Source organism: Tauraco erythrolophus, unplaced genomic scaffold, assembly GCF_009769465.1.
Source record: "Tauraco erythrolophus isolate bTauEry1 unplaced genomic scaffold, bTauEry1.pri scaffold_56_arrow_ctg1, whole genome shotgun sequence".
Classification (NCBI taxonomy): Eukaryota; Metazoa; Chordata; class Aves; order Musophagiformes; family Musophagidae; genus Tauraco; species Tauraco erythrolophus.
In genome coordinates, this window is record NW_028238624.1 from 138,496 (window position 1) to 152,903 (window position 14,408).

At 48.9% G+C, this 14,408-nt stretch overlaps 1 protein-coding gene across 2 annotated transcripts; it reads right to left on the reverse strand.

The window, feature by feature from the left end:
- Positions 1 to 4,165: 4,165 nt before the first annotated feature.
- On the reverse strand, positions 4,166 to 10,838 carry LOC147525856 (olfactory receptor 14J1-like). 2 transcript variants are annotated; one of them, XM_086630874.1, is made up of 2 exons: positions 8,342 to 9,237; positions 4,166 to 4,187 (listed from the first exon to the last, which is right to left on the reverse strand). In XM_086630874.1, the coding sequence occupies exons 1-2, from the start codon at positions 9,235 to 9,237 to the stop codon at positions 4,166 to 4,168; spliced, it is 918 nt and encodes a 305-aa protein (XP_086487000.1). The 2 variants fall into 2 exon arrangements, with proteins under 2 accessions (XP_086487000.1, XP_086487001.1); XM_086630875.1 differs by lacking the exon at positions 4,166 to 4,187 and adding an exon at positions 10,806 to 10,838 and having other exon boundaries at positions 8,314 to 9,240.
- Positions 10,839 to 14,408: the final 3,570 nt, after the last annotated feature.

Consider the following 14,408-nt stretch of genomic DNA (forward strand, 5'->3'; position numbering starts at 1 on the left):
GACTTGTCTTTTTTGGTGGATGGAGACTCCACAACCTCTCTGGGCAATCTGTTCCATTGTTTGACCACCTTCACAGTCAAAAAGTGCTTTCTTGGTTTCAGGCAGAATTTCACGCCTGTTTTAGCTGCATCCATCAGTCCTTGTCTTGTCACCGGGAACTACTGAGAACAGTTTGGCTCCCTCGTCTTCATGATCTCCCATCAGATACTTAGACGCATTAACAAGATCCCTCCAAGCCTTTTCCTCTCCACACTGAACAGTCCCAGATCCCTCAGACTTTCATAGGAGGAAAGATGTAACAGTCCCTTAAACCAGCTTTGTGGCCCTTTGCTGGACTTGCTTTAGTAGGTCAACAACTTTCTGGCACTGGAGAGCCCAGCACTGGCCACAGCACTCCAGGCGTGGCCTCACCAGTGCTGAGTAGAAGAGAAGGAGCACCTCCCTCCATTTGCCAACAACGCTTTCCAGATGCAGCCCAGGAGGCTGTTAGCCTTTGTCATGAGGGGGCTCATGCTCAGCTGCTTGTCCTCCAAGTGCAATTCAGCCTAAAGCTCCCAAGAGTCAATTTGTGGCTTTTGCCTCTGTCATATTGTTCTGGTTTAGCCTGGCCAGCAACTAAATGCTACACAGCAAAGTACAAAATGGCAGCAAACAAAGGGGATGTTAGGGAGAAGCCCCCCCATCAGAACATCTGGGATCAGTCGACGGGCTGAACCTCTCTTCTCCCCCCCATAGGGACGCCTGTTGGGTAAGAACTCTGTGTTATGCGCACTTAGTTACTTACTAACACCTTGCTAGCTATTTAATATTATCACTGATCAGTAATTGTTTTATATTATCACTGCAGTATCTCAATTAAAGTTGTTTTTGTAGTCAGTCACTATCACCGGCTATCCTCGAACCTGTATTCTGTCACAAATAAAATATATATGCATGTTTCCGGAAACTTTTGAATTATTATAAGGAGTTGGCCCATAGTACTACTAGTGTTGGTCCCTAATAAGTGGGCGAATCACCCTCCGATTCACTGAGCTGCCAGGGGAAGGCAGGGGGAGTCGGACCCAAGGGTCTCACCTGACTTGGGAGCTGATAGACTGGTCTTTTGACCTCAAAACGTGACAGTAAAATTTTGGCCTTTGTCCTTCTGTCTCATCACGTTCCTGACAGGACAATCCTCTTGCCTGTAAGATTTTCCCTGAAAGGCATCCCCTGGGCACAGGAATGGTCATCCCAATTTAGTGTTATTGACAAACGTGGTGAGAGTTGCCTCCTCCAGGTCACAGATACAGGTGTTAAACTGTATCTAGGGTGCAGGAGAGTCCCCTGTGCTGCCCCACCATGCCCCAGTATGTCCCACTGGTCTCAAGGTAGGGTATGGTCCCTTCACCACTGCTCCCTCACCCTGATCCTCCCACTGATGTTTTACCCATCTGATTCTCTACCTGTCCACATTGCAATGTCCCACCTTGGGTACTAGAATGCTGAAGCAGACCACGCCCCATGCTCAACTGAGGTCTATCACGTTGGCGAGGCGTGATTTACCCTTGCAAAATCCATGATTCTTCTCTTTCAAGTGCTGAGAAACGTCACCCAAGATGGCTCTAATTGATGTCATGCTCCCCACCAATGTGAGCTTGTACAGCCTGGGGTTCCCTGGGTGGCACTTTTAGCCTTTTTCAAAGATGGCTGCAACACCTGTTTGTCTTCTCTCACAAGAGACCTCTGCCAATCCCATGGCTTTTCAAAAGGGATATTCCAAAGAAATATCAATTTTCTCTTGTAACTTCAGTGCCACTATTCTGCCTGTTATACCACGTACTTAGTTTCTCTGATCTTTCATATATTTGCACCTGTCCAAGATACAATGACCATTCCTCCAGTCACCTTTTCAGCAGACTGTTTAGGCAAAGGCCTTTTCCATTTTTCTCCAGTTTTCTCCTTTCCTCATTCTTTATTCATTCAGATGCCTCTCACCAATGCTGCTGCTCTGAGCTTTAGGGAGTAAAAGCTCACCTGTCTTTCCCCAGTCTAATTGTCTCCTCAGGCAACTCTTTAATTGTGTTTCTATCTGGTTTTTTGTATCTCCCTAACTAAAATATTTCTCATAAGATTGTCCTTGTAGAAAAGCAACCTCCTTAGAGACAGTTTGTACTTTGCATATGGTGGAGGAGTGTATTAAATTGTTTATGAATATTTATCATGCCTTATTTTCCTTTGCTTGCAAAGAGGAAAACTCGTTCTGTGCCTGTGTGCAGACAGTTCTCCGAGGGAAACAGGTGGGAGATGGTGCAAAGGAGCTGTAGCATCCAGCTGCAGACTTCAGTAGAGAAGTCTGATGTAAGGAAAAGTGATGCAAGTCCCAGGGGGGCAAGGAGAGAAATGATGAGGTTGGAAGATGAGGAGCAAGGTTGTCCATACAGTGTCAGACGTCAAGGAACTTCTCCACCTACCGGTCCAGACCTCCTGAGGAGACACTCGGGATCATTATCACTTGGAGAATACTGCTATAATCTCTTCTCTAAACTACACAGTAATAAAATATTGCCTTTGAAATAGAAATATATTTTTTATTAGGTTCACTTTGAAATCTTCCTCCTTAACTACACTATGAAAAAGCTCCAATTGGCTCTACAAGTCTTGAAGACTTGAAGAAAATGACAAGAAAATAAAGAGCTTGCTAGGGCATTTGAGGCTCATTACATGAACCTCTGATACTGAGAGAAGACTGAACAAATCTCTCAAGAAGTCCAAGTCAGAAAATAAACTCAAAGTTCTTTGAAGCATTGATTGGCCCCACTGAGGGTCATTACTGACAAAGCCTCCCCAAGGACTCGTTAGAGCAGATCATTGGAGGCCATGATTGCAGGTAGGCAAAGGCCCTGAGCAGGTGGCTGTAATGCTGAGAAAACCCTTTGGTTTGTTTCATGAAGCACAAAGGCCAAGCCCTGACCCCCAGGCCCTGGGAAGGCACAGCCTGAGACCTTCAAATTAATGTTTTGTCTCACTGGCCTTGGTGGCAGAGGCAACTGCTACATCCAAGGGGACAAAGACCTCAGTGTTGTTGGACCTTTCAGCCTTGCTAGAGCCCTTGGCCATCTCTACTACAGGTTGTCCTACACTGTCCCACACCTGCACCTCTTTCTCTTCAGGTCATTGACACCCATCTTGCTTTCCCGTCTAGCTCTCACTCCAGCATTTCTATATCTTTGCTGATGTCTCCCTACTCTTGCTGGTTATTGAAACACAATGCCATGGACTGATTCAGACCTCCTCTGGGTGACCTCTTGCACCAAAAGGCTGCCCTTTGAGTCAGATTTCTTTTTGCTCACTTGCCGTCTGAACCTTTCAAGCTGCACTTTGTGGAGGTTTTGTTTCTCTTCTCATTACCAAGAAAAGTTCCATCTTCTCAGAAACTGCTTTTTGAGCAGTTGCAGGTTACTACTGTAGTGCCCTGAGCCTGCACTTCACCAGGCTAAAGCAGCCCAGGTCTCCCAGCCTCTCCAGAGAGGTCCCAAACCCCATCCTGGCAGATCTCCTCTAGAACCTCCCATCATGAAGGGAAGATCTGTTGTGGATGGAAAAGCAGAATCCTTTGTGCTGGAAGGGACCTCAGGAGGTCTCCAGAAAAACCTCCTCCTCCCAGACGAGTCAGCTATAAGGTCAGAGCAGGTTACTCAGGGCTTTATTCATTTTGGGCATCAAAAGCTCCAAGGATGGAGATGACAGAAGCTCTCTGGGAAAACTGCTCCAGCACTTGAGTATCTTGAAGAAGAGAAGTTTTTCCCTTCCTTCTGATGCCCATTTCCCCTCATCGTCCCATCGTGATCAACAGGGAAGAACCTGGCTCCATTTACTTGCTGACATACAAGAAGATGTGGGAAGGCTGTTATTAGATCTCCCCAAAGTCTTCTCCCGGCTTTGCACCTTTGGAGCAAAAGCAAACAAGGGCATCTGGGCTGCATTAGGAAGAGCACTGCCAGCAGGTTGGTGGAGGTCATCCTTCCTCTCTACTCAGCCCTGCTACAATTCGTCCTGCTGACTTCCCTCAGGGTTTTCTGCTATCCCCCCTTGCTCGCACTGCAGCCAAAGCTGACCCGCACACATTCCTCCAATCCTGCCTTGTCTTCTTGTGAAAGACATCTCGAGGAGAGAATTCTCACTGCATTTACTCAGAGATCACCTTCCACCTTTTCTTCTAACTGACTGTCTTCTGGCACAGGTCCATGGTCTTTAAAGTCCCCAGTGATTACTAGGGCCTTAAATTGTGTCCCTTCCCCCAGATGCTGAGAGGACAACTCATCCTCTTCCCAACCTTCCTCAGGCAGTTCAGTGATCCTGACCAAAACACCATTGTACCTCATGGGATGGTGATCCACCTAACAGCAAACCCAAGCAGACCCAGGCCTCTACTCCACATCCGGCTTGGCCTTCAGGCTGTGCTGGGCAGATCATATTCCTGATTTGCAGAATAAATCTGATCGCAATGAGAAGCCTGCAGGAAGCTCCCGCTTGGTACCGGTGATTAGGCCAACTGCGTGTCCTTCCCTGTGTCTGACACGGCCACAACAAATTCCCATGTGATCAGCCTCTTTTGGGCAGTAGAAACGATCACTGGAATTTTTTTCCTTGTAAGAAAACACTGCAAGTGATCACAGGAGCAAAGTTAGATAATTCTTCTACAGACAGATCTGCAGGACTTTCTGCACCAGCTGACTGGACAGAGGGAAAGAAACGCTTTGCGGGTTTGATGTTCAGATTAAAGTTTAGACATTAGTGGTCACCTTTCATGGTTAGGGATCAGGCAGAGGTTTATGGGTAGGTTTGGTGTTCCCTGGGAGTGTCCGGTTAGTGTGAGGGTGTGGGCTGCCTTTGTGGATTCAGATTTTGTTCAGGGCTGTGCTGAGGTCGGGGTTAAGGCCAATATCTTCATGCAAAGTGTATGGGCAGGAGATGAGGGTGATCAACAGGGTAAAGGGTAAGGGGCGATGTGTTTGGACTTTGGTTTAAAGGTAAATTTTTCTTCTCTGTTGGCCAAAGCTCTCTTCCCTCTCCCAAATCTGCCATCTCCCTTGTCCCAGCTACCCCTGACCTCCCCAAGTCTTTCTTCTTGTTAGGGGACATATTGTAAGAGCTTTACAGACCTTAAAGTACCTGTCTCTCCACTACTGGCCAGTGAAAGGTGACTTCACAGCCAGCATCCAAGGGGACACAAGGTGCTGCTGTGCTGGAGAGGTCTCTGCTCAGCCACCCCAGCAGTGCTGGAGGCAGGTGATGCCCTCCACCACCCCTGAGGTGCTCTGCCTGCCGACCAGCTCATGCTCCAAAAGGGCTTCTCTATGTCCTGGGACATATTTCCCACATGGGTGCAAGGTGTCCCAGGCACAGGTCCATGGTCTGGTGACCTAGATGAGGTATCTCAATCTATCTCAAGTCCATGGTCTGATGACCCAGATGAGGTATCTCAAAAGCTCCTCTCATCTTGCCCCCATCCACAAAGGAGCTGCCTCACCCCATCATACAGGCAGATAATAAGGACGTACAACAGCGTTGGCCAAGTGCTGGTCACAGAGGAATGCCAAAAGTGACAGGCTATTGGGAGGACTCCATACCACTGATGTCATCTGAGTCTTTTTCTCCTGCATAACTGTCACTCACTCACCTCATTCCCTGCTTTTTCAGCCCAGATATCACCAATCTGGCTATAAGAAGACTAGGGGAGACCATGTCTAAGGTCTCGTTAAAGTCCAGGTGGGCAACATCATCTACTTTCCCCTTCCACATGGATTCAGCAATCTTCTTCTCTTCCTTCAAGTACCTGAAGATGGCTGCAGGAGGACTTGCCCCATCACTTTCCCAGGGACTGAGATGAGGCTGACCAGCCGGTAATTCTCCCAATTCTCCTTCTTGCCCTTCTTGAAGATGGGTTGGATATTTTCCTTTTCCAAGGACCTTGGAACCTCCTTGATTGCTCTGGCTTTTCTGAGATGCTTGAGAGAGGTCTCATGATGACACTGGTCATCTCCACCAGCTCCTCTCTACTCCTTCCCACACCAAATGCCTTCTCTATATCCCCCACTTCCACAAGACTGTCTTGGATGCAGCACACTCCTGTTCAGGCTGTCAGGGCCTGTTCAGAAGAGAACCAGAAGAGATTTCTTCCTGCAGGCCCAAAACTTCAACAGCTTCTTTGTGCAGCTTACAGCTTTCTGGAGCATTTTTCTCAGTGCTCCCCTGCTTCCCCCCAGTCTTTCTGGTCCTCAGGCTGTAGATGAGGGGGCCTGAGGATGGTGTAGAAAAAGAATTTTGTCAAACTGTCTCAGGAGGATTGTTCAGGGCATCATATAGACAAGGATGAGGGTGTTGTAGAAAACAGTGACAATAAATAGGGGAGAAGAGCAGGTGGAGGAGGCCTTCTGCCTGCCAAAATGGATAGAAGAGCTACCCCAGGGCGGAAGCTCTGATGCACACACAGGACACCAGCATGAACAGGAAGAGGAGGACTGGCTCTCAGAAGCAGGTTATGAAAGCAAAGAGCACGAATGTCAGTGTCACTGCAGAAGAGCTCCAGTGAAATCACAGAAGAGGTGGTCCACACCAGTGGGGCCACAGAACTGTGTCTGGGACAAGAATGAAGTGATTGCTGTAGATGAGAAAAATCCCCCAAAAAAAGGTGTAGCTGCCTTCTGGAGACAGACCTTCCAGTTCATGAGTCTAGTGAAGAGAAGTGGGTGTCACACAGCCCAGTACCGATCACAGGATGTGGCCACCAGCAGGAAACACTCATGACCTGCAAAAGGTGTGGAAAACAGTACTAACACTGCTGTGAGCAGAGATGGGGCTGTGCCCAGCCAGGAAGTTGGTCAGCAACTGGGGCATGGTGGTGGAGCTCTAGCAAGTGTTTAACTCTTCCACCTCTAACAAAATGATAAGAATGTTCCCAACTGCAATGCTGGGGCAGGTCACAAGAAAGAGATCAAAGGAATTTGTCTAAGAATTGGTGACAGTCCCCATTTCCATGAAGGGAAACTTCATTTAAGATGTCTAATAGTTCCATTGCACTTTCTATACAGAAGGTTTTAAGTCCTTCTTGTCCCCTCTCTCCTTGTAGGACACCTACAAAGAAGAACATTTGTTTCATTATGAGTTGCTTAAAGACATATGAAGGGTGTTCTAGGAGATGAAACCTGGAGGTGTGTCTGCCTCCGAGTGACTTCCAACACCCTGGATGTGCTCTGTCTCTCGTGAAAGGTGAGACATGCCATCTTCTAAAGGGCATTGTCACTCCTGCTTGCAGAACCCCTTCTGACTGCACAGGTGAGATGCTCCACAGACGTGCTTCTTTGACGGTGTGTAATGAAAGGGAAAGGCCAGAAAGCCAAGGGAGCAGACAGGAGCGTTTCCAATGAACCTGTCAAAAGTGGGTGAGAGAAAATTCACTGGGACTGTGCAGGTCGTTCTTGGAGTCACACACAGAAGTGTCAGGGCTCTGTCAGGTGTCCACCCCTGAGCTGGTCTCGTGCACTCATCTTACACACAGGGCTGTTCAGAGACGCGAGTCCTTCCCTTGCACATGCACATGCACAGGCAGTGCATTGCAGCAGTCGCAGTGTCTCCCTGGCCTCCTGCTGCCATTCGCAGAAGCTGGGAGGCACCTCAGCCCTGCGGTGTGTCACCCTGCTCTGAGTTTGTCTGAGATGTCCCAAGGCATGAAGAATGGACACAGACACCTTGGTTCACGGAAGCGCATCCCAGTGCTGCATTCAGGTGGTTTCCCAGGAGATGTTACTCTCAGCATGCAGTGACCTCCAGAAGCTGTCAATCCCACCAGCCTTCACAACACCTTCACAGTGAAGCTAAGAATAGCACTCAGGCCTGATACCAACACAAATTATCAGAACGAGAGCATGTAAGTGGAAAGTTAACAGCTCAGGAAAGACCCAGACCTGGTGCTCCCTCACAGTGTTGCTGTGCTGGGACTCCTCTGCCCTCCACCTCTGCACACAGGAACTGCCCCTGTACTTCCAGGGGAGATCTTGAAGAAAGGACCTGGACAAACCAGTCACTGCAGGGCCCTTTCTTTTGTTTTATAACACGGAGAGCACAGCTCTCATTGTGCAGTCGCTGGGTCACACAAAACAGGCAGATATTGAATTAGAAATGCTGTGAATAATGAATAATGACATTTCTTTGTGAACAATGTTATTATAAATAAGGAAAGTTATAAACCAACCAAACAAAACCACGTGCAAGCTGGTCCTAGAGTGAGTTACAGTGTGAGTTATATGCAGAAGAAGATGGGCAGTTTATTGCTGCTTAAAAACCTCCAGTCATCAGTTTTGACACTGCATCCTTGAGGTCCTGGTTCCTCATGCTGTAGATGAGGGGGTTCACTGCTGGAGGCACCACCGAGTACAGAAGTGCCACCATCAGATCCAGAGATGAGGAGGAGATGGAAAGGGGCTTCAGATAGGCAAATACAGCAGTGCTGAGAAACAGGGACACTACGGCCAGGTGAGGGAGGCACGTGGAAAAGGCTTTGTGCCGTCCCTGCTCAGAGGGGATCCTCAGCACGGCCCTGAAGATCTCAACATAGGACAGCACAATGAACACAAAACACCCAAATCCTAAACAGACACTAAAACCAAGAAGCCCAACTTCCCTGAGGTAGGCATTTGAGCAGGAGAGCTTAAGGATCTGGGGGATTTCACAGAAGAACTGGTCCAGGGCATTGCCGTGGCAGAGGGGTAGTGAAAATGTATTGGCCATGTGCAGCACAGCACTGAGAAATCCACTGACCCAGGCAGATGCTGCCATGTGGGCACAAGCTCTGCTGCCCAGGAGAGTCTCGTAGTGCAGGGGTTTGCAGATGGCAACGTAGCGGTCATAGGACATGATGGTGAGGAGAAAATACTCTGATGTGATAAAGAAGAAAAAGAAGAAGACTTGCACAGCACATCCTGTGTAGGAGATGTCCGTGATGTCCCACAGGGAATTGACCATAGATTTTGGGACAGTTGTGGAGATGGAGCCCAGGTCAAGGAGGGAGAGGTTGAGGAGGAAGAAGTACATGGGGGTGTGGAGGTGGTGGTCGCAGGCTATGGTGGTGATGATGAGGCCGTTTCCCAGCAGGGCAGCCAGGTAGATGCCCAGGAAGAGCCAGAAGTGCAAGAGCTGCAGCTCCCGCGTGTCTGCAAACACCAGGAGGACAAACTGGGTGATGGAGCTGCTGTTGGACATCTGCTCCATGAGGACATCACGACCTGTCCAAGCAGGAAAAACAGTGATAAGTTACAGCAGACTTTTCTGAGAACAGGCTATTCAATCTCATAGAAACACTTCTCCCCCACCTCTGCCCCTGCCTGCCCCTCCCCTTTCAGGAAGACCTTTAGCAGGTCCCTGTTGTTCGCTCGGGTTGGTGCTGGCTGAGGGTGCCACTGGGAGCAGGGGCTCTGCAGGAGTCAGTCTTGCCCTGTAGAAATAGGTAAATGGGAACAGGGGGTGATCTCAGATTAAATCCACTCGTGATGTCACAGAGCTTCCCAGCATTGTCACTCCCAGTTTGCCCAACAGCAGAGCACAGCTGTGGGGATTTGGTTTTGTTCTTTTTGTTCCGGTTTCCTCACCACACCTGAGGAGGGCTTTTAGGACAGAAATCCTTGGAATTTCAGCAGCACTCCAAGTGAAACCTTGTGGGTCCAGAGAGGCCAAGGGACTGTCCCTTAAAGTAGGATGAGGAGGACCAGTCTGTCCATCTGTCCTGCTCTCAGCTGCTCTATGCAGGCACATCTTTGAGCTGGAGGATGATCGCACTGAAATATTCCCTGAGAAGAAAGTAGACACTGCTGAGAGCAGAGGAATCTGGTTTCCAAGTGCAGCTCTCCAAACCCTCCATCCTGTCTCATTGCAGATGAGGAGGATCTCAGCGCTCCCCTCCCAGCCAGGGACACAGAGGGCTCCTGGCAGCTGCCCGCATACTCCATTCAGCAGCATTTCCATAGCCTTTGGCATGGAGGTGTCATCTCCATGGGGCTGCTGGATAAGTCAGAGAGGCCATGGGAGAGATGTGCCCTTCTGAAGGGCAGCCTGTGACTTAGCAGGATCCTCCAGCCCCACCCCAGGGAAACAGCTGAATGTCATGAAGATGAGGTGTCCTGGAGGAAGGGTAAATTAACTGCCAGCCCTGTACACTGCAGTGCCCAGAGCCCCAAACACTCGGAGAGGACGTGGATGCTTTTGCTCCATGGATCCATCTGCATGACAGAACAAGCAGCATCGATGTCTGAGCTGCACCTTAATCCTCACCCCCCACCAGTGATTCCAAGGGCAAGAACGAGAGCAGCAGGACAACGGGAAAATTCAAAGTGCTCCTGTCAAGGCAATCAGGACAAGGAATCACAGCTGGACACCACAGTTTTTCTCCTCTGTCGTGGTTGGGCTGCTGGGAAGGAAACTCATGATCAAGCCCCTGTGATATTAAGGATGGTTGTATCTGCTGGGTGGGAGAGGAGACCAAGAGTTGCTCTGGGGAAAGTGTCTGCACTGCAGAGTATGGCAGGGAGACGCGGAATCCCCCCTCCCATGGCATTTCTGGCAGCAGCTCCCTCTCCCTCCACTAGCCATGCCCACAGCCTCCGCAGAGCTGCAGGACAATCACACTCAGCCCCCGTGCTCTGCACAGGGCCCTGGGCTGGGGAGAGGCACCTCTGCTCTGCTGGAGCTCTGGTTGCAGAGGGGGCGGCTGATGCCCTGTGCCCCACGGCCATGGGGACAGAGACTGTGCTGGGTCAGAGAGGAGGCAAGGGGGCTTGCTCAGCAGAAGGTGTCTGTACTGGAGGGTATGACAAGGAGTTTTCCCAATTCTCCTTCGCATGACATCACCATTCTTAGTTTTGTCTTCCTCCCTGCCCACCTTTCTACTTCCCAGACATTTTCCTCCTTTTTCATGGATATTTTCCACCTGCTTCTCTGTCCCATGTTCTTTTCCTCACAGCGAATCCTGAGAGACCCCATCCCACTGTCTGCGCACTCAGTTTTGCCCTACAGAAAACTCCCTGTGGAAGGGCACTGTCTCAGGACATCTCCGTGCTTGAGGTTGCAAAGAGCAGGTCAGACAAACGGCGATGTTTCCAGCCAAGGAGATGCTGGTGCTGCTTGTGGGCTGAGGGGCGGGTGAAGGCAGTTTATGAGGTTCCCAGCAGACCTACTGATCATGCCACCTATTTATTCCAGAATCCCAGTCACTTCTCAAAAGTCAGCAGCTCCCTTTCCCTTTACATTCCACAGCATGAAATTGAAGACTAATGGAAGCACCTTCCTTTCCAGGTAGCCTATGCCTGGGTATCTTGAAATATCACCTTAAAAATGCTCTGGGGGTGATCTGGAGCTGTGAGCAGCACTGACTCATGCAGTACCCTCTTCACAGCAGAAGGACCGTCTTTTCCCAGGAACTGCATCTTCCACCCACAGCTTCTCCCCACAGCGCCAAGGGGAGCTCCCCGGGCAGCTGAGTGCTGACCCTGGCAGGTGGCAGAGTCCCTGCCCCAGCACAATGACCCCTGCGGTGTAGGGACCCTGCTGGGAAGGACAGCCATGGGCACCCCTGGCTGCACACTCACCTTCACACCCTGCAGCCATCCTTGGGAGAAGGCAGCCCTCATGCCCTGTCCCTCTGATGGTGCAGCAGGGAAGCCCTGCTCTGGAGCATGTCCTCCTTCTCTATAGAAGAGAGAGATCCCATAGGCTGTGGGTTGTTCCAGCTTTACATGATCCCTTGCCGAACTGCAGTTGCATTGTCCTGCACCCAGACACTCACCGTGTCACAGGCTGTGAACATTTCTCCTCTTCTGAGCTCTCAGCATCCCCCCACTGCCGACTGCCTTTAACCCCTCTCAGCATCGCAGGTCTCCCATGGGTGCCTGCAGGCACTGCCCCCAGCCCTGCTCCTGGGCACAGCTGTCTCTCTGCAGCACTGCCTGCTTACCAGGAGCTCCCTCCATCCCAGGAGTCCAGCTCAGCTCAGCAGCAGAGGACCAGCCCAGCACATTTTAACGACCCCTCTGGTGGGTTTGGTGCTGACTCCAGGAACCTCAGACAGTCAGAGGAAATTGCAGATGCCTCTCAGGAAGTCAAAGTCAGAGGAAAACTCCAAAGTTTCTTTTCTTGCAGTGTTAATGGGTCCCACTGAGCACCATCACTGACAAAGCCTCCCCAGGTGCTGGTTACAGCAGAAGCTGGAGGCAGAGATGACAGGTAGGCAAAGGCAAGGAAATGGTGGAACAGATCCTGGGTAAACCTGGATGTGTTGCCTTGAGCCAAAGGGCCGAGTCGTGACCCGCAGCCCCTGGGAAGAGACATCCTGTCCCTCACACGGTTCTCAGGGCTCTTCCTGGGGCACTGTGATGTGGGGATGTCCAATGTCAAGGGCAGGACTATGGGATGACACCTCCCAGGCTCTCGGGTGGGGAAGGGGAGGCAATGAGACCCGGCTCTGTAAGGACAAGGGGCTTCCTCATAGGCATCAGTGGCAGAGACACCAGCCACAGCTGAGGGGAGAAGGAGCTCATCTCTGTTGGAGGCTTCTCAGGCTTTCTTCATCCCTCTGCCCTCTCCACCATACGCTGTCCCACACCTGCATCTCTTTCTTTGCAGGCTGTAGACATCCACAATGCTACCACACTTTTCTCTCACCTGAGCATTGATACCTGAAAAGGAAACTGAACTTTCCAAGACTTGTTTTAAAGTTTTAGAAAGCAGGTATTCTTTATTGCAGCGCTGGGTGCACGGGGGATTTCTCCTCCTAGCGTGCACACCGGCTTCTGGACAGAAAATTAGTTATACACTATAATCATGCATAATTCATAACATATTTACATATTCTTAAACAATTGGTTAATTTCTCTCGCTTTTCAAGTAAATTACTTTGCATGCTCAGTTTTCCTCCTCCGCCCCTTTCTTTTGGGTCTGGGGTGTAATTAGGGTAGGTGGTCTGTGAGTCGGTGGTCGCGATCTCCCCCTGCCGGAATTACCTTTTCCCCCAAGTCACTGCATGTTCACAGTTTAGAAAAACATGATAACAAAGTTTATGCAGTTTCTGCAGTTTCTGGGATGTTCCCTCCAAGGGCAGACAGTTCTTGATAAAGAGTCTCTGTTTTAATCACTGCTGGCAGCTTCAAGGATGGACATCTTGTTAGTTTCTTTAGCTATGTGTAAATCACCTACTGCCAACTGAACCCTTCATGAAACTGCTACACAAAACTTTAACCCCTTTATTGTTGGGTAACAATTCCCCCCTTTTCTTTATCCTTGCGAATTCTTTCGCAAAATTTCATATTGTTCATATTTAAGAATTGTGAGTAGTACCCAAACTCTCCTAGTCAACTTGGTTAATTGGTACCAGAACATAAAGTTTACAATTGTTAGTATTGTTACTGCTACTAATACTACAAGCAAAGGATGTATTAATAAGTGCAGCACTCTAGTTGCTGATGGTGAATACCCTATAAAAATATTCCACCAATGATGTTCTCCATCTTTCTTCACTCGTTCCAGGATGTGGTGTATTTCTTCAGCGTCGTGATGGACAGTTATCAGAGTTTTTTGTCCATCTTCTCGGACTTGCTTCAGCAGTCGTCTTAAGTCTTCATGTTGCACCAGTCTTTTCAGCAACGCTGAGTTCATTCCAATAGGGGTAGGCCGCAGGTCATGATACAATGTATAGTTAGATTTTAGTAATTGATAAGATGTGGTGGGAGCTAAATAAGTAAAATCGCATCCTGTGATAGTTACAAAATTACAGATACAAAGGTTAGAGTGATCATTCATATTTCTAGTAATGTTATCTACCAAAATGGAATTACAGGAAGTTCTTAGGCAAACACAGCCATTACCTATATATACAAGTACAGTTTTAGGGTTTTCGTCAGGATGTATCTCAAAGTGACAAACATTCTGTTCAGTGTCAAGACAGATGTCTTGAGCTCTGATGGTATTGCTTTCACAAATGAATCCTTGTTGCCCTTGCACAATGCATGTGCTAATGTCAATTGTTTGCCATTTATTCTCACTCTTTCGTGCCCACACTCTGTGTTCCAAGGGATACAGTGTAGTCCCATTGTGATTTAATCCTAATGCAATGATTGGATATATTGTGTATACCGAAGCATTGTGTATAGTTAACACAAAGGCTGTGACCATATCATTTTTGGGATCATAAGTAAAATTAACTAACTGCCACCAAGATTGGAATCTTTTTTCAAAATTATTTGCCTTATCCCATATCACTTTCCGAATCTCATTGGGTAAAGTGCCTTCTTCACCTTCCTTTATAATCATAGCTGTTGTGGATTGAATCCACGATTGAGCTTGGATGCAGCTGAGAGCTAAAGAGATATTGTTTTGGGCTGCACCAA

Bases quoted from the DNA above. Each gene is read 5' to 3' on its own strand.
- LOC147525856 (XM_086630875.1), bottom strand. From the start codon at position 9,237: ATGTCCAACAGCAGCTCCATCACCCAGTTTGTCCTCCTGGTGTTTGCA.